We start from the raw sequence: 24,186 nt of genomic DNA, 5'->3' as shown, positions 1-24,186 counted from the left end.
TCTGGATGGGACCCCAGTTGATGCCCACAGGCACTTTGGCATGCCACCTTTGATGCTAGGTGTGCATCAACATCACCCCCAAGCAGCGAATAGCCCCCCTTCTCCTGAGCATCTGGAGGAAGCTCCTAAACTAGAGCTCAACTCATTTTATTCTTGCTAGCCGGGTGGTGTCGCCAACCAGGTTTTGTCGGCTACCATGTGGTACACTGCTTCGCGTTGGGCCTCCTCCCGCTCATGCATTGGCTAGGTTCAAAGGCTTATCCTTAACTTCTTGTGGTCCCACGGCCATGGCATGCTGCTGAGGTGGCTTGGTGTGACTCCTCCCGCTCATGCATTGGCTAGGTTCACAGGCTTATCCTTAACTTCTTGTGGCCCCACGGCCATGGCGTGCTGCTGAGGTGGCTTGGTGTGACTGTCCAACCCCCCACAAAGGAGGGTTAGGCATCATTGATCTTGCTTCACAAAGCAAATCCCTTCTAGGCAAGTTGATTGTCCGAAGTCTCCCGCCAAGAGGAGAACCATGGAAGTATTTTCTTCTTGCCCGCATCATGGCTCGCACGGATTTTCTTCCTACCCGCATCTTGGCTCGCACCCCCCTCCCAACATCAAGTGGATATTGTCAACAGCTCTTATCCACAGGCTTAATACCTCTTTTGAAGATAAGTTTGTGGCCAGCCTCTTTTGTGCTTGGGAGGCCCTTTGCCCTTCCCTCTTCCAATCCCCTCCTAAGTGTGACGAGGAGTGCCTTTGGCAGCCTCTTATGTGGAACACACTCACTCAGCTCCCCTCAACCCACCCTCTTGATGCTAGGCCCCACCTCACCTAGGGCCGCATCAGTTCCGGCCCTACTCAAAATGTGGACTCCCTGCTCCACACCATCCCTCCCCAACACAACAAAAAAAGGTTTGCCTGCCTCGGAGGAGGGACCCACCCAAGCCTGCCATCCCCCCCAGTGCAGCACACCCCCATGGATCCATCTCCCAATTTTATTTGGGTTACTTCCTTCTCATGACATGATGTTGCTTTGGCAATCGGTATCTAGGAAGATACCCCACCCCTTGCCTTTGTGGTAGGCGATCAAGGACTTCTTACAAAAGCAAAACTCAAAGAGGAAGATTACCCTTCACTCCCCAAACAGGTGAGAGTTGTGGGCTTCCCATGACCATCAGTGGCACATCGACCCTTCCCCTATGACGATAACTGATGACCCGACCTGGAGACTTATGCTTTGGGAGAGCCGCCCCTTGATCCCCTCCAGTGAGATCCTGGTGAGTAGCTCTGGCAGGAGACCCGACCTGCCACCGAGAGGCTCTAAGCATCCCCTTCTTCCAGTATTCGGTTTTCTTGGGCCGGTGCATTCTCTTACAGACACTACATGGCACCCCAACAGCTACAACACACTAGCAAGCCTAAGGCATACTTCATGAATTCCTTGCAAACTAATGGCACATGCTTTGGGACAGCTTTTGCCCTCAGAAGGTCACTCTCTTCATTTGGCTTTTAGTAAACCGCAACCGCACAGTTGGTACCTGGATCATCGCAGGCTGACCCTCCCTGTGCAGCCACTGCAATGCCCACAAGGAAACTTAGCGACATTGCCTTTGGAATTGCCCATTGGCCTAGCAGGCCACTCTCTCCCTTTGGCTTTTAGTACACCACAACCTCATAGTTGGTACCTGGATCATCGCAGGCTGACCCTCCCTGTGGGGCCACTGCAATGCCTACAAGGAGACTTAGCGACATTGCCTTTGGGATTGCCCATTGGCCTTGCAGGTTTGGTGGAGGATCCTCAAGCTTTCACATACGAGCCGAGCACCCTTCGTTCATCACATGGGGTGGATTTGCTTAGGTTACAAAGGAGGGCACAGCTCTACATTACGAGGAGGACGGCACTGGCCTTGCCCTTCAGCTCACCCACTTCCAGATTTTGGCCATCCCAGCCTTGCCCTTCAGCTCACCCACTTCCAGATTTTGGCCATCCCAGCCTCAGCGATCCAGGTTACCCACCAATAGTTCCGGAGACTAGAGTTTGTCAGAGATGGGAGATCATCAGCAAAATCACTGCTTGACATATCCCGCGGGTGAGATGCAAAGAGTCCATTGATGGCGCCTAACCCCACCCCCCCCCCCAACCCCGTGGTCTGGGCGGAGCTGATCTGTTCTATTTGGTTGGGCATCATCCACACTTTGCGAGAACGTTGGGAGCGACTCGGAGTGGATGCAGCACTACCCCACCGCCTTCCTACTACACATTTGGAGTTCGGGCCCCTTCCTCGCTATCAAAAGTAAGTAAGTAATGTTAACAACTACAAAAGACTCCAAGGGTCTATGATATCATAAGTAATACAGTGATACCATGGATATACTCAGCCATGGAAACAGAAACTGAGAGAAAAGGAAAAACGACTATCACTAGTGTATACATATATATATACACTTAGATAGTGTTAATTATAATTGAAAACTTCATAAAGACTTCAAATGCCTTTTACGAAACCCTATCCCACTAGCAATGATGAACTAGTAATGATGCCCTCCTCAGCCAATATGGATCTGATGGCCGAGAGAATATCTGGCCTCTGTGATGGAAGCATGTCATGGCATCGAAGAACCTCCAGGATCTGCATATGTCCCGATGGAGAGTCATGATGCTTTGGGTCAGGGACATCTAGCCCGCAAAATAGATTGAGCTCTATCATTGAGGACCCCTCTAGGGCAGAGGGCCAAACCGCTAGTATGGGCGGTGGGCTCTGATTGGATGCATGACAACTCTAGAAATCGGTAATGACCCTCTCGGAAATATCATGTCCGGTTTGCCTCTTGGTATGCTCTCTCAGTAATGCATCCCTGTGATGTCTCCCTGCGAAAGCAGTCAGCCAGAGAGGGAGCTCCCCCTCTTTTTTTCTCTTCATTTTACCTCTTAGGAGGGATGTACACAGTAGGTTTCTCCTATGACTAATGAAGGATCTTTTCTTGGTAAAAAAGAAATGTTATCAAAAGGCTCACAACCACAACCTCAAAGACCAGACATCTACTCACAATATGTGTTAAAACCTCTCATTGTCATTGGAAGAGGTTAGAAGTGGGCTCATGCAGAAACCTCAAAGACGAGACACCTACTCACAAAAGCATGGACCTAATAATTAAGGGTACGCCTCTTCATTACAAGCATAGCCCTCTTGATAACTTCTCTTGATTGTCTAATTGACAAATATTTGTTCTGCAAGCTTATTAAGTATATTTGTGTTTCTCATATCTAGTATGTCAAAGTCAAAATCAACATTAACACCCACCTGCATAGGAACATTTACAAGCTTCATAAACCCTTTCAATCTTCCAATCTTTGAATCCACGGCTTTTTGTCGGCTGTTTTTCCAGCGATCAATGTTGGATTCATTGGTAAAGATTACCTGCTTGCAAAGTAAACAGAGTCCAATTTAGATTGATAATTTGCAGATTGAGTTAGAAATACTTGCAAATTGAATTAAAAATCCAAACAAAGAAGCACAACACAAGACCTCTTCATTCATTCAAGTACTACACTATAGACAAACATTTCCTAATAATCTTCACGGTCAAGGCAAGGTAAGGCATGTTCACATCCTATGTTAAATAAAACAGCTCACAGAACATCGAAGAAAATTACCCATACACTCTCTATATGACACGATGGAAAGACTTAAACATGTGATTAGCATTAAGCACCAGAGAGATTAATGCTAATCAAAACTGAGCAAGACACAATAGAGAAGGAGAGAGAGAGAGAGAGAGAGAGAGAGAGAAAATCTATTGTATATTGCAAAATAAGAAAATTTACAATGATGAACTTGGATCTTGACTTACACCCTGCTTATGCATACCTATGTAATGATGCATACAAAATGACTTGCCGATTCACAGCTTCTGTGATAATCTCCAGATGCTTGGGTTTGGGGATTGAGAATTGCCTAATAGCCAGTGGTGTCAACACCTATGTGTGCGAAAATGAGATGCCTATGAAGACCCTTGACCTGGCTTTATATAGGTGTCACTATCCTGACAATCATAGTTGCACAGGAAACTGGAAAACGGACACAAATACGCATACGGAAATGGAAACTTCTAGGAGGGTGGAAACAGAAATGGAAAGACCACATCAGCAAGGAGGGTTGCGGGAGAAAGTTCATGGTTGTTTGTACACACGTGATCACATTATGACATGACTTTTAAGGTTTATGAGAATAGAAGAGGAATAAAATGCATATCAGTTGATGAAATGGGCATTTTCTTACACATTCATGTTGATCGCGAGTTGTTGGGGGGGGGGGGGGGTACCTCTAAAACACACGTCGTAGTAGTGGAAAACCGTAGTTATAACGTTCCCTCATGGCTGAACGTTTTGGCCAGCCGTTTCAGCCCCTTTTCTACCTGAAGAGGCATTTCAGTCCACTTGAGTACCTGTTTCTGCCCATTTCCCATAACCATGCTGACGATTTCCATTATTTTTGCATGGGTTATATGATGGTTTTGTACCATGGTACCCATGGGATGTGTATGGGTTATATGATGGTTTTGTACCATGGGACCCATAGGCTTGTTTTATGAGTTATATGATGGTCAGCGCACCATGGGACTCATGGTTCTACTAGGTTATAATATGGTTTTAAACTTGGGACTCAGTCTTGGATTATTTTGGGCTATATGATGGTACCTACATCCCAAGCCAGAGATTGTCCAGCATATGCATGTTTTGATGTGTGAGTGTGCATATGGTTTAGTGTATGTCGTTTGGACCCTGCCTGTATATTGTGTCTTTATGTGCCCACCAAAGAGCCGGGACGCCCAGAACTAAGCGCCTACAGGGCTGTGGTGTAAATCCATATGTTTACAAGTTTTTTGGCTTGGTTTTGCAAGCACATCTTTTGTAAATCTAATGTTGTTCAAATGGTATAGATGTGTGTACACTTTTATAAGGTTTGAGTATACATATTAATGAGGTAGGCTGGCACTTTAGTCTAAAGGCCACCCACCATATTAATATGTGTAGGAGCCTTGGACATTAAAATTAAAGTATTTTTAAGCAAGCGTTTTCTATTAATGTTGTACAAGCCCATTTTGGGCAAAAACACAAGTTTAGGTAAAACAAAGCTTGTCGAGTGTTATTTGACTTCCGTGACTTCCAAGGAAGCCTCCACCCCGCATGGGTCGAGAAAAGAAAAGGATGTATATGGCAAAGAGAGTGCAAAGAGGATGTTAATGTACATGTGATGCATGCTCCCCATGGGGAAAGTGATAGGCATGTTAGCCACCACCCTTTGGCTATGGAATTGGCTAGAGATGAGCCCCGTCACATGGGCTAGAAGTTGTGCATAATGTTGGGACAACCAAAGTTGATTATGTATCACATGCCACTCATGCCACCGAGTATACCCATGGTGAAAGAGTCTCATGCAAGGATCCTTATGTGACTACAAGCCACCTTTGCACAGCTCACCATTGCATAGAGGACATGCCTCCGTGCCGCATGTTTCTCTGATGGATGCACCTACTACTGCCCCATTGGATAAAAGGGGAAGAGAAAGCTAGGAGATGAGGGTCACCATGCCAAGAGGCTTAAAGAATTTAAAGCAAGTGACAAATCAGTAGAGTTTGAAGCCTATCATGGTGATTATGATGCAAGCAAGGCAATGGCTTTTATAGCCCAGCTTGACATTCAGTGATGAGGAATTCTCTAAGAAATCCAAGATTCACCATGTAAGCATGTTTCTAAAGGGCTCGGCTACCCATTGGTGGATCACAGAAAAGCTCTCTAGCAACCCTGTTCAAATATGGGAGGACTTTAAAGATAGATTTTATGCGCAATTCTTGCCTCCTAATGCCATGGATAAGATCATGAGCAAGTGGAATAACATTGAGCAGAAGGACAATGAATCCGTGCAAACATATGTAAACAAATTTTGGAAGATCTACTTGGAGGCCTCGCCATTCTTACTTGTGGGTGAGCCCGAGAAGAAAAGGAAGTTCAAGTCCGGACTTCAACCGGTCTACACGTCCGGTTTTAATACTCACCACAATGCTACCTTGCGGGACTATATAGCAGCCGCTCTTGCCACTGAGCAATTGGAGCATAAATTGCAGCATTCTAGTAAAGGAGACCATGCATTCAAGGGCAAAGAGAGGGCTGGTCATAACCAGCAAAAGAGCGGACAGCATGCTAAACCTTTTGTGAAAGATGTAAAGAGTGGGGGGAAGGCTGAAAATATGCAGCCCAAGGATGCCTCTCAAAAAAAGCACAAGTTTAGCCTCACTCTTGAGCAAAGGTAGTTGAGCAAATGCTTTTCCAACATACCCAACACCCAATGTCAAGGAGAATGGTAGTGGTGCTATTCTCCCCTTCAAGATGATAAGAAGCCTTGAGAATGGCACCATCAAGTAGACTATCCTAGAAATATCTACTAGACGCATCATGGATTGTGTAACGATGGCTCGTCACGTTACGATCCACGGTAGTGCTAGTAATAATTGCTTTCAAAAAAAAGTCTTCCTTTCTTATCACCTCTTTTAGCACATTGACTTTTATTTGCGTCCTACAAGAGCTTCTAACTATTGCAACTTGCGAGATGAAAGAAGAGGACAAGACTTCCCAAGTATTATTTTGGAAGTACATAAATAATGTTATGGTGACACGGATTTGAAATGGCAGACTTTTCTGGTTTCATGGCAAATGAAGTCCAAGCAAATTGGAATGCCATTAGAGAAGTCTATAATAAAGGACAAGAAATTAAAGATTGGGAATGCTCTTCTTTCTATGCCACAAAGTATGTTATAAAGGCTTTCCAAGTTGTACATAAGAGCATGTGCGAGAAGTGGTAGACCGTGTCAACAAAAAACATTGCACTAGCTCAAGGTTGACTTATCTGACAATGGTGGCATAGTGGGGAGTGATCCATCGGGGGTTCAGTGGAGCCAACTAGCCCCACTGGAAACTGAGAGCCGGAGGAGGAGTCTCGGCATGGAAGCGGCTGCCAAACCGGAGGGACCCTCTCCATGTTTAGAGGGACCCATCGCCGACGAGTGGGTGCTATGATAAATACTCCAAACGGTTCTCTAACAAAACCGAATACTCTTGTACTTTGCTAGCCTAGCGCGCACGGCAGTGCTCAGCTCTGGTAGTCAACTAACGATCCAGGCGCAAGCCAAACGTCTACCACTCTCCAACAGTAGGATCGTCCAGAGTCGGATCCTGTCACTTTGCTACCTAAGAGCTTATCTCTCTCTCTACCCCCAAGTGAGGATGTGAGCGGGGACCTGGAGGAGACCAGAGGCTGTCTCCTGGACTAGCGCCAAGGGCAAGCTCTAGCGAGGTGGCCCATCTTCCTACAAATGAAACACTGGTCTGAGAGGCCTAAGTACTCCACTTGCTGAATGATGGAGTCGCCCCGAAGGCATGGGATAGATATGTGTGGACAAGATCACCTTTTATATTAACTTGAAGCTTTACAATGGTAATAGGCCAACAAGAGATATAAAACTTGTGCAAGGGAAGAGGATGAAATAGTGAATAATGGGGGAACTCCTTATATAGTGCATGAGTGAGCTGGCCGACTGCTCACAAGACAAATAAATAGGAGAAAATGCATAAAATACCCAATAATAGGTACAGTCCCAAAACACTGAGATGCATAAATTCTAACACCCCCTCTGCAGCTCATAGTGTGCAAGAGTCAGAAGAAGCACATGGGGGAGAGCTGCATGTGTACTAGAGAAGCACACCATCTAGATTCTCCTAAGACGGAAATGCCCTACGAGCCCTAGAAGTGGTACTAGAATCTATATCACTGTCGTGTGTCGTGTCTTTGCCCTTTCTCTGAGATGAAGCCTTGCCCTTGGTCTTGTCCTTTTTCTTGGACAAACAATCCTTGGACAAATGTCCTCTTTTCCCACAAGAGAAGCAACAACTCCACCTCTCTTCTGAACTGAGAAAAGTGCCTGGTCAGAACTGTTGATTGACACCTTCAACTTACCCTGTGAAATGAGAACGGACTCCTCCAAAAGTAGGAAGCTAAGATCATCAAAATCCAACAAAGTGGATCTGACCTGGCACCGCAAAGATCGAGAAATCACATCATAGTGCGGAGAAAGCTTAGTGAGGATAAGTGGAGCTAGCTGAGCTCAGGACAAAGCAACACCCATAGTCACTAAACTGGTCATGGATAACCTTGGCCTTCATGAGGAAATGACTCCATGGAATTGTCTCCAGGGAAAAACAAACAGTAGAGCTGCCCTTGCAAGGTAACTGCCCTCATCGACAAATCTCGAGCAAAGAGATCCTCCAATTTAGACCATACCTGATAAGCACTGGTGAGAGTTTACACTGCCGGTGAGACCTCCTCTGTGATGGTCCGCACAAGCACAGAATGTGCCTTCGAGTCCCGATTCTCCCAGTCTTGTAATTCCGCAACAAATTCATCCTCCTGATCCTAAGTCCACCTCCTAGAGTTTTGAGGATGCTCGAGCTTCCTCTCAGTATCCTAAACAGTATCCCACAAACCCTTGTGGATGAACCAGATCCACATCTGAAGCTTCCAATGGGCATAGTTGGGTCCTTTCAACTTGTCATCCTTGTTTGTACAGGGGGGAACCATATCCACAGCAACAAGAAACACAGATCTGAGCTCTCAAATACTTCTCTCAAGTGCTTTCCAACGAAGCGAGGCTCCAGAACCAATCAGCCCCCTCTCAAACCTAAGAGAGGAGGAGGCTGGTGTTGGTGTTGGACTCACACACAAACCTGCACATTAGGGTTAGGTGCAGGATGGAGAAGTTCACACAAAAATGAGAGAGAGAGAGAGAGAGAGAGAGAGAGAGAGAGAGAGAGAGAAGAAAGAAAGAAAGATTTTATTAACGTCTTCCAAAAGACCGAACTCGGCCTATGAGACAAATCGGAGTACCTGTATGGGGTATCCTCTGTCATCCCAACAAAATGAAAAAGTACTGAACAAAAAAAAGCTGAATCTGGGTGTGCGGGGGATGGAGCTCTACTACTAGGAGAAAAATGCAAAGCTATATGCATGGAGTATACAATCATGATATGCAACCTAGCTAGCTCCATCCTGTACCATACTGGGGGTATAGAATGGTATACATCAGTGAAGGGGGTGTCCACAGCTCCCTGAAGAACATGCCTGGGTGTGCTCTGAAGCGAGCCAGTCGCTCCGCACCCTCTCTGTGAAACTGAGCTCTGATCTCTGTCATCTCTCTCTGGTATAGGCGTGGTGTCCGAAAGCCAGGCACCCTCTCTGTGAAACTGAGAGAGAGAGAGAGAGAGCCAAAAGTGTGGTAGCCACAAAATGCAAGTCAACCCTTGCATGTGTGTCACATCCATATAATATAGAAGTACAAAATATTATATGTAGAGTGTCCTTTCACCCTTGATATCCAAGGGGAAAAACCACATGGAAAAAAGTGCCCTTGGTTAAGCCCTGTTCACACATAGCACTACCATAAGTGAGCATATGCCTACAAATCCCCCCTGTAGTGGAAGCGTGAACCTGTACAAGGTAGCAGATCACTCTTTGTATGAGAGTAAGACCAAAGCTTTGCGGAAAGCTTCAAACTTTTCTCGAGGTAAAGCCTTTGTGAATAGATCTGCAACATTATCCTGTGTAGGGCAGTAAGATAAACTGATCTCCCCTGCATGTAACCTCTCTCTCTGACATAGTGATAATGAATCTCAATGTGCTTGGTATGTGCATGAAATACTGGATTTCGTGGCACGGCCATAGCACTCTGGCTATCAGTGAGAATGGTGGTGGGTGTCTGCTGACACTCACGAAGATCAGCCAATAATCTCCTCAACCATACACAATCTACTGTAGCTGTGAAGACTGCCCTGTACTCAGCCTCACAAGTAGATGTGGCAACAGTGGGTTGCTTTTTGCTCAACCAAGATATGCATGAACTGCCATGCTTTTTGCTCAACCAAGATATGCATGAAATGCCAAGAAAAAAACAATTCCCACTGGTGGATTGCCTCGTATCCTAATCACCAGCCCAATCTGAATCATTGTATGCATAAAGCTGCAAGCTGCCCCTCCTGGGATAGAACAAACCAAGATCCAAGGTACCCTGAAGATAACGAAAAATGCGTTCGATTGCTTACCAATGCTTTGTGCCTGGGCTGTGCATGAATTTGCTCAACAAAGACACCCCAAAAGATATGTCTGGCCTCGTGTTACACAAGTAAATGAGACATCCCACTGCCTGGCTGTAAATGCCGGCCTCAAAAGGCTCTCCAATATCATGCATAGTGAAACCTTTTTAGCAAACTTTTTATGTACTTAGTTTGCTGCATAACAATGCCATCATCTGTATGCATAAACTGTATGCCAAGATAGTAGTGTAAAGGCCCCAAATCTGACACATCAAATTCAGCTTTCAAATCAGCTTTGAAATCTGAAATCTCTGCTTTGCTAGTACCTGTAATGAGCATGTCATCTATATACAAGATGACTATGAGAATATCAGCACCGGTTTTCTTCACATACAATGTGCTTTCAGCTGGACTATTCACATAACCTTGGCTAGTTAGATGAGCATGTATTTTATCATACCAAGCTCTTGGAGCTTACTTTAACCCATACAATGCTTTGTGTAATCTGCATACTTAATGTTCCTCACCAGGAACTACAAAACCAATGGGCTGATTTACATATACTTCCTCCTGTAAATCCCCATTTAAGAATGCAGTTTTGATGTCCAATTGATGCACTTTCCATCCTTTATGTGCAGCCAATGCAATCACTGATCTTATTGTGGTCATTCTCGAAGTAAGAGCAAAAGTCTCCTCATAATCTATTCCCTTTTTCTGGGAGTAGCCTTTAGCCACAAGTCTTGGTTTATACCTGTCAATAGTACCATCAGACTTCCTTTTGACTTTGTACACCCACTTTGTTCCAATGACATGCTTGCCTTTAGGCAATTCCACAAGATGATAGAAGAGATTTCAGCTTGCATAGCTTGCACCCAATGCTCATTCTCATGTGCTTCTTCATAAGAAGAAGGCTCTTCTGAATCAAAGAGACCACCCATGGCTAATGCAGACTCCCCATGATGTATATTTAATGCATGGCTGGAACTAGCCCTTGTTCTACCTATGAGTGGAGCTGCAAGTTTGCTTTCTTGCAAAGTTTTCAGCAACCATCTTGGCACTGACTTGGCTGTGTCTATGGCTGTTTGCTCTTCCCTGACAAGATCTTCCACTTCTTCCATAGAAGGGGGCTGAATGGCTTCTACATGAGGATTTCCTTTTGTAGGGGCTGGCTGATCTGAATCCCCCCTAATTGCAATGGGTAATAGTCCATCAAACACGTCCTCTATGCCTGTATCATTACTTTTATACAAGCTGTACATGGGCTGTTCTGAATTTTCAGCAAATACCACATCTCTACTGACAAAAATCCTTCGTGTAGTTGGATTATAAAGACAGTATCCTTTGCTCTCATTGCTGTAGCCCACAAAAATGCATTTCATTGCTTTGTCATCTGGCTTTGTTCGTAGTTGTTCCGGCACATGTGCATATGCCAAACACCGCATATAATCCACTGTTGGCTTTCGGCTATACCAAGCCTCAAATGGTGTTATGGTTTTCAAAGCTTTTGTTGGACACCGTTCAACACATGAGTTGCGCACATTATAGCTTCCATCCAAAAATTGTGAGGCAACTTTTGTGCTTTCACCATGCATCTTGCCATCTCTATGAGAGATATATTTTTCCTTTCAGCTACACCATTCTGCTATATAAGGCACAGTACATTGGTGTTTGATGCCCTTTTGAAGCATATAATCCTTGAATGCATTTGACATGTATTCTCCACCTCTATCTGAGCGGAGTGTTTGGACTTTAAATCCACACATATTTTCAGCCATTGCTACAAAGTGTCGAAAGCATGCAAACACCTCTGCTTTCGCTTTCAAAGGGTAAACCCAAGCAAACCTAGAGTAGTCATCAATGAATGTGACGAAGTAAAGATGCCCCCCTCTGGATGGTGTCCACATTGGACCACACACATCACTATGTATGAGCTGTAATTTACTTTCAACTCTAACACCTCCATCTTTGGGGAATGGTTTTCGTTGCATCTTTCCCAAAATACACCCCTCACATACATGTCTTGGTGGAGACTCAAGAGGCGGTATATTATCAACCATATGATGCTTCTGCAAAAGCATCAAACTCCAAAAATTTACATGCCCAAAACGAGCATGCCATAGCTCTGCATCATGCATAGTAGGAGTGTGGGCAGCCTCTGTATTTGCATCATAAGTACGCTTCTCATAGCTGTCCAGCTTATACAAGCCTTTGTATCGTGTTCCAGAAGTGACTATTTCATAACCCTTTTATGGGTCTTTTACCAAACACTTCCCATCTTCAAATTCAACCTTTAAACCTTGGTCGTTTATGGCTGAGACGGAGAGCAGATTTTTCTTTATGCCTGGAACATACAATACATTTTTCATACATATATTGGCACCATTGGCTGCAATAAGTATGACATTGCCAATTCCCTTTACTAGATACGTGGTATGATCTGCACATGATACAGTGCGGCCATTTGAAGCATAAACCAAGTGCTGAAATACATCTTTGCATGAAGTGATGTGGCTCGAAGCACCACTATCAAAATACCATGACACATCCTGTCTATCAGATGCAATGCAAGACATATCATTGTCTAAAGCACTTGGTGTGTCACTAGTTCATGTGACCAAAAAAGTGTACTCTTCCTGAATTACATTAGCTGATTGCTGTGCTTTGTCATCAGAAGAGTCTACTACTGCATTGCCTGCTTCTTTCCTTTTCTCTTTTGCAATCCGCTTCCTACATTCACTAATGTAGTGTCCAGGCTTATGGCAGTAGTGACATTTGCCCTTCTTTTTGGGGCTTGTTAGCATCCCCTTTGTCAGACTTTTCACCACCACAAGAGGGCTGAAGGATAAACAAGTAACAGCGGCCTCAGTCGGGGTTGACGGAGCGGCTGCCATGGAGTCCTCCCGAGGATGAAGACCAAAATATGCAGAGACTTGCTGAGTGGAGAAAGCCCCAAGAATCGAGAGAGCTGCCTGAAGAAGACGGAGGGGGAGAAAAAATCGCAAGAGAGGCTACGGAGGCGAGACATGGGGGGGGGAGGCGGGGAGGGCGGGGGCAAGGGAAAGCAAACGCAGAGGGGAGGGACAGGCGCAATAGTGCAGAGGGGAGAAGGGCAAAAGGGGGAAGGGGGGGATGTAATGCGGGGGCTAGAAAGGGAAAACGCAGGCAAGCGAGGCAGATGGGGGAGCGCGAGTGGCTAAGGCGAAGGAGGCATAGGCAGCTGGAGAAAAAACACACAAGAGGGGGGGAGCTCAAAAACGCACTAGTGACTCCATGCAGAGCTTTCTTTGGGCATTTGGAAACACTACCCTCTTGGGGCTGATTTTATGATCAAGACAAATCATCAAAGCCTAAGATACTTCTTGACGCAAACAAAGCTTTCAGAGAAGCATATGAGAATGGCAAACTTCTTGTCTATGTTTCATTTTCAGATTATGCACACTCCAAGAAAGAAGAATGTGGTCGCAAATGCATTGTCTAGAAAGCCATATGTGGCTACAATATCAATTGCCTCACATGGGGACTTGTCTACCATGCGTGAATTGTACCATACGGATGCTAATTTTGGACATATATAGACTGATTTAGTGGCTGGACATGCACATGCCTCTTATGTGATCAAAGACAGGTATCTCATGAAGGATAACTAACTACGTGTTGTGTCAAACATGAGGCAAAAGGTCATTGATGAGTACCATGCTCCTCCATATGTATATTGCCTACAATGCGCATGGTTGAGCGTTACTTCTTTTGGCCCGGAATGCACAAAGAAATAGAGGCATATGTACGTGCATTATCACTTTCCAAAAAGTCAAGTTTAGCAGACAAAACTCTTCTGGTTTGCTTTAGCCTTTGCCTATTCCCATCCAAGCCGAAGACATTGTCAGGTGGGGAGTTTCGCTAGGCCGGGACATTTAGTAAAAGATAACGCAAGTGTCCTAAGATGAGCTCAATGAGAACAGAAATCTCATGTGGAACAAATGGTAAAAGCTCATTTGATTTTGATTTTCAGTACACATACAAACTGTGAAAGCATGGCCTATCGATCCTTTAGTCTTTTGGAATTAATCTGGAAGCCGACAAAGCAAGCACCCGCTGGCAAGCTCAAAGCATCTCACGCCAGCCATGCATGCAACCAACCATGGCATAATTTGCACGTTGATTGTTTCACAATCTGTCACGTGCACACCAGTCAGGTGTACAGTGACATGGCATCATTATGGCTTCATTAGCATCATCATATTCATCAGATATTTTATCAGCATTTATCAGGCATTATTCAGGTATTTTATGCATTTTTATCAGGCATTATTGGAGCAGCCGACTACCTTTTATGGTATTTATGAGCCTTACAGTACTGGCCGACTACATTAGTGCTGGCCGACCAGCCCTCTCTCACCCATATAAATACAGGCGCCTCTCCATTCAGCACATCATCCATTCAGTCATCATAGGCTCATCAGAGTGAAGCGCATCCTCATCTGGAGCATCTGGCGTTTCAGCATATCAGCCTCAGCACCATAATCAGCAAACGCAGCCTCCTCTGGATCATCCTGCGTTTCAGCATATCATCATCAGCATCATCCACAGTTAACGCATCAGTTCAGCCATCATCTTCAGCAAAACGCAGCAGCATACAGTCCAGATTCAGCCCTACAGGTCTGCGTTTCATCATCCATTCAGCATACAGCATCTGTTCCCTAAGCTTCCCTTCAGCGTTTCCCTCCAGGAGACAAGGGAAAGAGTGGACAGCAGTTCATCCCGCATTTCCAGCACATAGTCAGCATATTCAGCAGTACAGATCCATTTGGATCTCATTGTAACCGCATTCATTCATCTAATATAGCTGCACTGCATCGACACATATTTGTCTATATCTGTTTGTCTCTTAAACATCATTAAGTGCAGTTAAGTGTAGACTAAGGTTGTGATTACTACGGTCATAAGACCTCACATGTCACATTGGTATCAGAGCGTTACAGGGTAACCAGCCTTAGAGCATGTTCATTCCATCAGTCATTCAGTCAGACATCATGTTAGTCGCTTCCGCACAGTTAAACCCAGTTCTTAAAATTTTGCAAGCTTAGGGATTTTCCCTTAGGTCTGCATCAGTAACCCATCCATCTGCATTCTTGCACAGCATATAGGGTTGCACATGGTTTGCATAGCAGTCATCTTAGCAGTCATCCTAGCAGTCAGTCCTGCATACATGTTACCCATGAACTCTCAGGGAAGAATGACATCCATCATCAAAGGAGCACATAAGTTTTGGCTTCAACTGGCAGCAGGGGGTTTCTCTTCCACAGAAGACGGAAGTTTGCTCCAACATCGCCTCAGGAGGTTCAGAGCTTCAGGTACGACGGAGATGGTAGGTGAAAGGTTTCCAGGAACAGGTCAGGGGTGACTCAGGTAGTTGCCAATCAGTTCCGGCAGTACATAGAGTCTTGGCTCAAGGATTTCACTCCTGCAGACGGCCTCAGTCCCAGCAGAAGACAGAAGGGGGCAGTGGTTCGGAGGAGAAGGATCGCAGAAGAGTCGAAGGTTGCCAGGTTTATCACCCAGCAACAGTTTAGCAGCGGGGAATGTCACGTGCACACCAGTCAGGTGTACAGTGACATGGCATCATTATGGCTTCATTAGCATCATCATATTCATCAGATATTTTACCAGCATTTATCAGGCATTATTCAGGTATTTTATGCATTTTTATCAGGCATTATTGGAGCAGCCGACTACCTTTTATGGTATTTATGAGCCTTACAGTACTGGCCGACTGCATTAGTGCTGGCCGACCAGCCCTCTCTCACCCATATAAATACAGGCGCCTCTCCATTCAGCACATCATCCATTCAGTCATCATAGGCTCATCAGAGTGAAGCGCATCCTCATCTGGAGCATCTGGCGTTTCAGCATATCAGCCTCAGCACCATAATCAGCAAACGCAGCCTCCTCTGGATCATCCTGCGTTTCAGCATATCATCATCAGCATCATCCACAGTTAACGCATCAATTCAGCCATCATCTTCGGCAAAACGCAGTAGCATACAATCCAGATTCAGCCCTACAGGTCTGCGTTTCATCATCCATTCAGCATACAGCATCTGTTCCCTAAGCTTCCCTTCAGCGTTTCCCTCCAGGAGACAAGGGAAAGAGTGGACAGCAGTTCATCCCGCATTTCCAGCACATAGTCAGCATATTCAGCAGTACAGATCCATTTGGATCTCATTGTAACCGCATTCATTCATCTAATATAGCTGCACTGCATCGACACATATTTGTCTATATCTGTTTGTCTCTTAAACATCATTAAGTGCAGTTAAGTGTAGACTAAGGTTGTGATTACTACGGTCAAAACCTCTTACATGTCACACAATCTCAGCCTCTTGCTAAGGTTCAATGTACATCCTTTGGTCCCCTGTATGCAGGCCATCCCAGCCCCAGCAAACCGCCATTTACCTCAAATACCATTGCAAATGTCACCAATTGGCCGACCATTTGGTCCATCTCCAGATTTGTGTCTCGTTCACTTGAGACCAGGCCGGTGTCTCATGTGAAGGGGCCAGTATTTTTGCATAACATGGACGGGAGCCAGACTGGTGCCACCCGTGTGTTAGCAGGATGGTGTCGTATGGACGAGAGCCAGAATGGTGCCACCCGTGTATGACCTGGACTATGTTCTATCCATGGGATTGTCACGCCATGGAAGAGCTAGTATTTTTGCTCTGTCTTGCCTATGGGATTGTCACTCCATAGGGAGGCTCGTGCGTGGATCTGTGTCTTACCTATGGGACTGTCACTCCATAGGAAGATCGGGATTTATGTTTTCTGTCGTGCCATCATTGTGCCCAACAGAAATGTTTAGTACTTGTTCCATGAACGGGAGATATGTCCATGATACTGTTTGCACATGCATTCATGTTTTGCATGTTTTGAACTGTTTTCGCATGACTTGTATTTTTTGTGTTTGCCTGTTTGACGTGCCACTTATTGAGCGGGGACGCCTGTCGGTGAGTCGTGAAGTTTGCTCTGTCTTCTGACGAGTTTTATTGCTTGTGAACAAGTGGTAAGTGTATTGCATTTGTTTATTTCTTAGCATTCCTTTTAACCTTTGTTTTTTATAAGGTTGCAGTTTCACACTCATTAATGAGTGGGCACCCTTCCCAATATTTCACGGTACTTTTAGAAGGGTGGGCACCCATTTTGGGCACCCACGTTTGAGTCATGGTGGGAAAGGGAACCCCTCATGTGTGTGGGGGTGGGTGCATGGCCACCTACCCACCCCCCACCTTGGAACCTTTGGAACTGGCCGCCTCCATGCAAGCTAGGTGGGCCGGCCAGCTGTTGGACGTGTGCCCTCTCCAACGCTTACATATAGGCGACCGTTTCATCCAGCTATGGGTATTCGACTATGTAGGCCACCGTCACATCACTGCTCTTTGGCCAACAGGCGGCTGCGCCCAGACACCACCTTTTCCACCTTGCAAGCGGCTGCGCACAGACATCACTGCTCTTTGGCCAGGAGGTGCAGGTTACTCCACTAATAGGGAAGTTGCGCATACATATCCAGGGTTACCTTGATCATGAGCATTTCTTAGTTGCACCACTTAATGGATGTGATGTATTGCTTGGCAAGCCATGGCATCATAGACTTGAGCCCCGCAAAGAGTACAAGACAAACATGCAAAACATGACTGCATGTGCAAACAGTATCATGGATATATCTCCCGTTCATGGAACAAGTACTAAACATTTCTGTTGGGCACAATGATGGCACGACAGAAAACATAAATCCTGGTCTTCCTATGGAGTGACAGTCCCATAGGTAAGGCACAAATCCAGGCACGAGCCTCCCTATGGAGTGACAATCCCACAGACAAGACACGGCACAAATACTCACTCTTCCATGGCGTGACAATCCCATGGATAGAACACAGTCCAGGTCATACACGGGTGGCACCATTCTGGCTCCCATCCATACGACACCATCCTGCTAACACACGGGTGGCACCAGTCTGGCTCCCGTCCATGTTATGCAAAAATACTGGCCCCTTCACATGAGACACCGGCCAAGTGAACAAGACAAAAATCTGGAGATGGACCAAATGGTCGGCCAATTGGTGACAGCGAATTACCCTCAACCCTTGCAAACAATGACTTGATAAAAAGTCTTTGGACCAATTGTCCCCACATCTAAATAAAGAGATTATATCTGGTCTTCATCATCAAATTCTTGCCAGGAAGCATCTCAGAAGCATAATAGAAACTGTTGCCGCCCATAAAAGATCATTCAACTTCTAAATCGACACTCATCATTTTGCTAGAATAATGTGATTTCTAGCCCAAATTATATTATGAAAAAAACTTATCAACAACTGAATTTCTTAACTCAAAAACCTTCAAGCCCAAATTATATTATGAAAAAAACTTCTCAACAACTGGTTTTCTAAACTCAAAAATCTTCAATGATTGTGGTGTATAACTCCCATAGTTGTTACGAGGCGGGCCTCTAACAGTTCGAGGCGTTCGAGGCGTACGACTGCCTGATAGAGGCGTCCACAAAAATATTTATTTATTTATTTATTTTTGACTGTTTGCAGAGGGCCTTTTTTTAGGAAACCTATGCCATGAACAGCCATAACTTCTTTGACTTTTATCCGCTAGCTTCATCTCAATGTTTGCTACAAACCATTGACCATTTGATTTTAGCAAGTCAGGCTACTTCTCCATACTGTTACTCCCAAAACTTGACTGTGAGAAACATCCCTCTTTGAGACCCCAAGAAGTAAACTTGGGCTTGGGTTTAAGGTGTCATCGTGGGCTTGGGTTTAAGGTGTCATCGTGGGCTCAACAATACTTTGTCTGGCATCCACAAAACTACCAAAAGACACAACAAGGACTCTGAACAAATCTGCTTGTTCTGTGGCCCCCTATCCCCTAGACTTGAGCAAGTTAGATTTGCGAAGCTAAACAAGCATCTTGCTTCTGTGAATACGATCAAACAAAAAAGCTTCTTACAAAGAACTCTTGAAAAACATATAATTTGTCTTCTGACCAGCTTATAGCCGTCATTATGATAGTCCTGCAGTCTCTTTGGAATGGAAGGATAAAGAAGAGACCATGCATCTGCACCATGCCTGAAATCAGCAAAGGCTTTGATTTCAGAACAATTAAAGCCACCAATAAATATACATGAATACATACATATATATGTATATGTATGTGTGCATATGTGTGTATATACATACATACATACATATATATGTACATATGTTGTGTATGTGTGTGTGTATTAATGTGTATGTATGTGTGTACGTGTGTATGTGTGTACGTGTGTACATACATATATATGTGTACATATATACGTACGTATGTGTGTACATATATACGTACGTATGTGTGTATGTGTACAAACGTATGTGTGTGTATGTGTGAGTGTACATGCGTACGTCCGTATGTGAGTGTGTACGTATGTGTGTGTACACAACCTACACACACATATGTACGTATACACATGTATGCATATGCATGTGTGTACATGTATACGTGCGTGTATGTATGTGTGTACATGTGTACAATCGTACATAATAGCTGAAAAATTTCCTCACTACCTTGGTAGTTTTAAGCAAAGTAATCAAAAGAGAGAAGTTATTTTAGTAAACCTTTGGACAGAAGTCTTCACAAGGCATCCATCAAAATCAAAAGCCGCAATCTTGTCCCTTGCAAGTAAGTCATCTGGCTGCAACACCAAAAGGCAGTAATTGTACATACATTATATACTCTTTGAGTCTATTGAAAATGTTTTATGCAAATCATGTTACAAAATATTCTCTGTGAATCACATTATAGTGTTAATGTGACACCTCGCCAACTATGACTGTTGAAAATGCTTTCCATCCATCTGGCAATTCTGCATCCTAAAAAAACATAAAGGCAAAAATGTTTAGAATGTTTTGCAAAAAATGGACATCTTGCAAATAAAGAGATTTTCTTACTTGTGACTCAGCTGCACCAGACCACAATCACACACCGTCTAATGCAGTTCATATGCAACAATCCAACTTAGAAGCTTTACAGATTAGCTCCCCGCCTCTGAATAAGGAAAGGGGGTGGTCATTGTTGCCTATCGTACATGAATGGGAGATCTTTCCCATCCAGGCCACAATCACACACCGTCTAATGCAGTTCATATGCAACAATCCAACTTAGAAGCTTTACAGATTAGCTCCCCGCCTCTGAATAAGGAAAGGGGGTGGTCATTGTTGCCTATAGTACATGAATGGGAGATCTTTCCCATCCAAGCCCCTTCCCACCCAATAGGGCTGGGGTGATGAGTAAAGTGTCTTATTGATTTTTCCCAAAAACCCTTAGCATCCCCCACAACCGCTAAAATTATGATCTATCACGAATTTCTTGTCTATTTCCCTTCATGTTTTCTCCTATTTCTCAGATTTACAATCTTTATTTGAACTGCAATACCTTGTATTTTCTCGTGAGCTGTGAATGGCTGAAGTCCATCAATTTCTTCCATGCTTCATCAGAATTCCCTGCCTATGAGTAGAAAATTTAATCAGGCCATCCCTTGGGCTTTTTTTTTTTGTTTATTTTTTCACACTTCCTTTTTGGCAATCACAAGCAAGGTTACAAACTATTAAAACAGATTATGAAGACAATAAGCATTTAATACCCACCCCATCTGCCTCTGTTTTCAATCTTTTTGAAGCATTTTCCGTGGAGGCGTTCTGTGACTCAGCTGCCATTTTCTTCAAATCTTCTTGATCAACTGCCTGATCAAACAAGTTTCAAATTCAAGCATCTATAATGCTTAAATTGACACTTCTCTCTAACAAATCCACCAAGCAGTCCAAAAAAACAAAGTTTATCTTTGAGCATTATTAGGACTAAAATAAGGTTACCTTGAGAAACTTAAAACCATTGATCTCATCTATACTGACTATATTCCCATCAAAGTGGCTCTTCAAGAAACAGCTAGGGTGATGCCTGAAAAGACCAACAATAGCATGTGTCATTGAAACTTAGCTCTCAAACATACAATAGAAACCCACCATATTTTATCAAAAGCGCAACATGTTCTGATATTTTCAGGCATTGAACCTTGTACACACCCCTATCTGACAATTTCATACCACATCTTCCCAAACCACGTGATCCGTACATAGAGAAAAGAAAAATAAAGAGAAGATATATTAACATCTATGGAAGGCCAGATTGGCCTATGAGACAAATCTGTATAAAAACAAGTCCATGTCCTGAGTATCATGGAAAGAAAAACTGAAATGAAAAGCTAATCCTAGTCATATGCAGCTCACTATGCAGTCACTGTCTAGCATGCTATAGATGTACAATCATGATAGGTGGTATAATACTAATTCCAACCAGTGGAGATGGTGGGGTGCAGTACATCATACATGGGGCATGGGTCATGGGGCATGGGGCGAGGACTCTCACATCTGTTGTGCCCTGGTGTAGCCTCTGGACTCTCTCCTCCATAGCTCTGTGGTATCGTGCCTGGATTTGGGCAGAGTCCAAACTAGGCTTGATGGAGTAGTGGTCTGCGTCCGGGTAGTCGCGGTCTCCTGGCAGCTCTGATCTCCAAGGCTTTCTGTAGTGTGAGCCCTCGTCGGGAGGTAGATGATACACGGGGAGGGGGGTGTGGCTCGCTGATAGGGTTGAAGAAGCTGGTGATCTTTGGCTGGGATCTCTGGCTCTGCTCCAGCCTCTCTCTATGTCGATGTAGCTCAAGGAGGAAAAGGCCTAAGCATCTCTGATCAGGATACTCCATCACCCGCCTAAGTGGGCCAAAACCCTCTTTGAACATAATATACAAGGCATCTCCATATGTAATGCTCCTCTGTCTCTACCTCTCTGTGGCATAATCTGCATACTCTGTCCTCTTTAGGGGCCTGTGCTGCTCTCCCTGCCTCAATCTCCACAGAGTGAGGAAATTCTGATCTTACCAATAGTCACCCTCATAGCGTGAGACATGTGTACATCCATATACCTGGGCGTCTAACAAATCCATCCTCTGTGAATCCAAGGAAATGATCTCTGTAGTACTGCATCTTGGTGGGAAGGGGACCCGACCAAGTCTCCCTGGTGTGCATCTAGATCAAATCCTATCTCAAAACTCTATTCCTCTCCTCTCGGGAGAGTGTAAAGTATGGGGAGTTATCATCATACTGGAAGGGCGGTAATCTATCCATGTCGAGCCCATGTGCTGAGAACCACTCATCTACTCCAGCATACCATGATGGGTGATGGCCCTCTATGACAATACTCTGTGAGGACTCCATGGCCAAGCACGGTAGTCTCTCTGGACCCATGCCTCTGATGCGTCTGATGTAGGCTATGTTCTGAAATAGAGCCTCTACCATCATGGGGGGCACTGCAAGCTCTGCTCTGACAATCTCATGTGGTACTAATGGTTTGCTGCAAATCATCCTGATGGTTTGCTGCAAATCATCCTACAGATCATGAGGATCTCTGGTCTCTCCATCAGATGCCAATCATATGTGGAGAGGTTAGGGGCCCATAGCATTGCTGCATACATCATAGCTGGGGTGACTAAGGTGTCAAATAGCCATTCTTTGGTGCGAGGCTCTTGGAAGAGAGCATGATTACACTGTCGCTCCATCAATGCAAGGGCAGCATAACCTCGGGTGAGCCTGTCTTGTGATGCCTGTCTCATGGAGAAACGGCTCCCATGACCCAAGTATACATATGATTCTGTCACCTCCACTTGGCTGCTTCTATATGTGACCATTGTATCTTTCATAACCTGTCTGGAAGTGTGAAAGATTATAACCTTGGTTTTCCCAAGGTTCACTGTGTACAAAAATCATCTAAGGCGTCCATGTGGCGCTACAATCCCTCCTGCGAGTCAAATATTAGAATGGTGTCATCTGCATAACTCTTAGCATAGAGGATTCACATACAGATCTGTGTCCCACGAAAGCAACACACTGTGGTCTCCTCTAATCAACCAAGACAATACAACAGGGCAACCTTGAGCACGCATCTAGCTGTTCCATGTTCATGGCTTCAAACTCAGCCAAAGTACAAATCCACTGTCCAACTCTGTTCCGGCCCTTCAAACTGCCATACGCCTCCTCTCACAAAGGGCCAGAAGAAACAACTCTATAGTAGACATAAGCCAGTGGAAAGAAAGAGAGAAAGAAATGTTCAGAGTATACCAACTGCTCTGCCAACTGTTATGCACAGTTCTGCACCAGAGGGACTGACCGTACCAGCCTGTACCCGCAGTCGCCCATGTCAGCAATTCTACAGCACACGTGTGCACCTGTCCGTACAGATTTGTACTTGCAGCACACGTGTGTACCTGTCCGTACTAGTCGCCCTGCAGCCGCCAGAGTGATGCGCCGCCTGTACTGCTGGACTGGACTGGACTGTACCTGCCTGTACCTGTCCATACAGAACTATACCTGCGGCCGTCTGAATGATGTGCCGCCTGCACAGCTGGACAGATCTGTCTGTACACGCCTGTGTGATGCGCCGACTGTACCAGTCTCCCTCCACGTAGCGCAACCAGCCAGTACCTGCAGCACACGTGTACGCCTTTTCCATAGCAGTTCAGTACCCGCATGTACCTGACCGTACAGTTCTGTACCTACAGCACACGTGTGTACGGCTTCCTACAGGCGACCAGTTCCAGCTTGTTCTCCACGCAGCCAGTCGACTACCCGCCTTCTTCAAAAAGCAAGAGAGAGAAGATGGAGAGGGAGGCGTGTACTCTAAAAGTAGAGTAGCCCACTCCATAATTATCCTAGTGGTCCCTTTAAAGTTTATTAAACTTTCTAAGGGCCACCCAAGGTTTATAAACTTTATAAAGTTAATACCTTGCTCCCCTTTCACACTTGGGGTTGTCCACACATAGTACTTTTGTCCGAACACCCCTTGAAAAATTTATTTTGCTCACCAACCACCATGCTCACACTTGTGCTATTCCACTTTCACAGGGTCATGACAGAGGGACTTCATAGTTAAGACAGATCACCAAGCGCTTAAATGGTTGCAAACCA

The 24,186-nt window shown here is 44.9% G+C and overlaps 1 protein-coding gene across 1 annotated transcript in view; it reads right to left on the bottom strand.

The window, feature by feature from the left end:
* LOC147624581 (phosphoesterase) overlaps positions 1-24,186 on the bottom strand; it is a 69,767-nt gene that overhangs the window by 16,864 nt on the left and 28,717 nt on the right. The window contains exons 3-9 of the mRNA XM_086819600.1: positions 21,043-21,127; positions 20,818-20,913; positions 20,606-20,677; positions 19,990-20,043; positions 19,789-19,865; positions 19,182-19,263; positions 3,294-3,410 (exon numbers count right to left, since the gene is read on the bottom strand). Of these exons, the coding sequence (XP_086675726.1) occupies positions 3,294-3,410; positions 19,182-19,263; positions 19,789-19,865; positions 19,990-20,043; positions 20,606-20,677; positions 20,818-20,913; positions 21,043-21,127 (583 nt within the window). The remainder of the gene's footprint in view (positions 1-3,293; positions 3,411-19,181; positions 19,264-19,788; positions 19,866-19,989; positions 20,044-20,605; positions 20,678-20,817; positions 20,914-21,042; positions 21,128-24,186) is intronic.

The sequence above is a fragment of the Cibotium barometz genome, chromosome 25, assembly GCF_041138505.1.
Source record: "Cibotium barometz isolate CiBa-2024 chromosome 25, ASM4113850v1, whole genome shotgun sequence".
Classification (NCBI taxonomy): Eukaryota; Viridiplantae; Streptophyta; class Polypodiopsida; order Cyatheales; family Cibotiaceae; genus Cibotium; species Cibotium barometz.
This window is presented reverse-complemented; position numbering and strand designations above follow the sequence as displayed.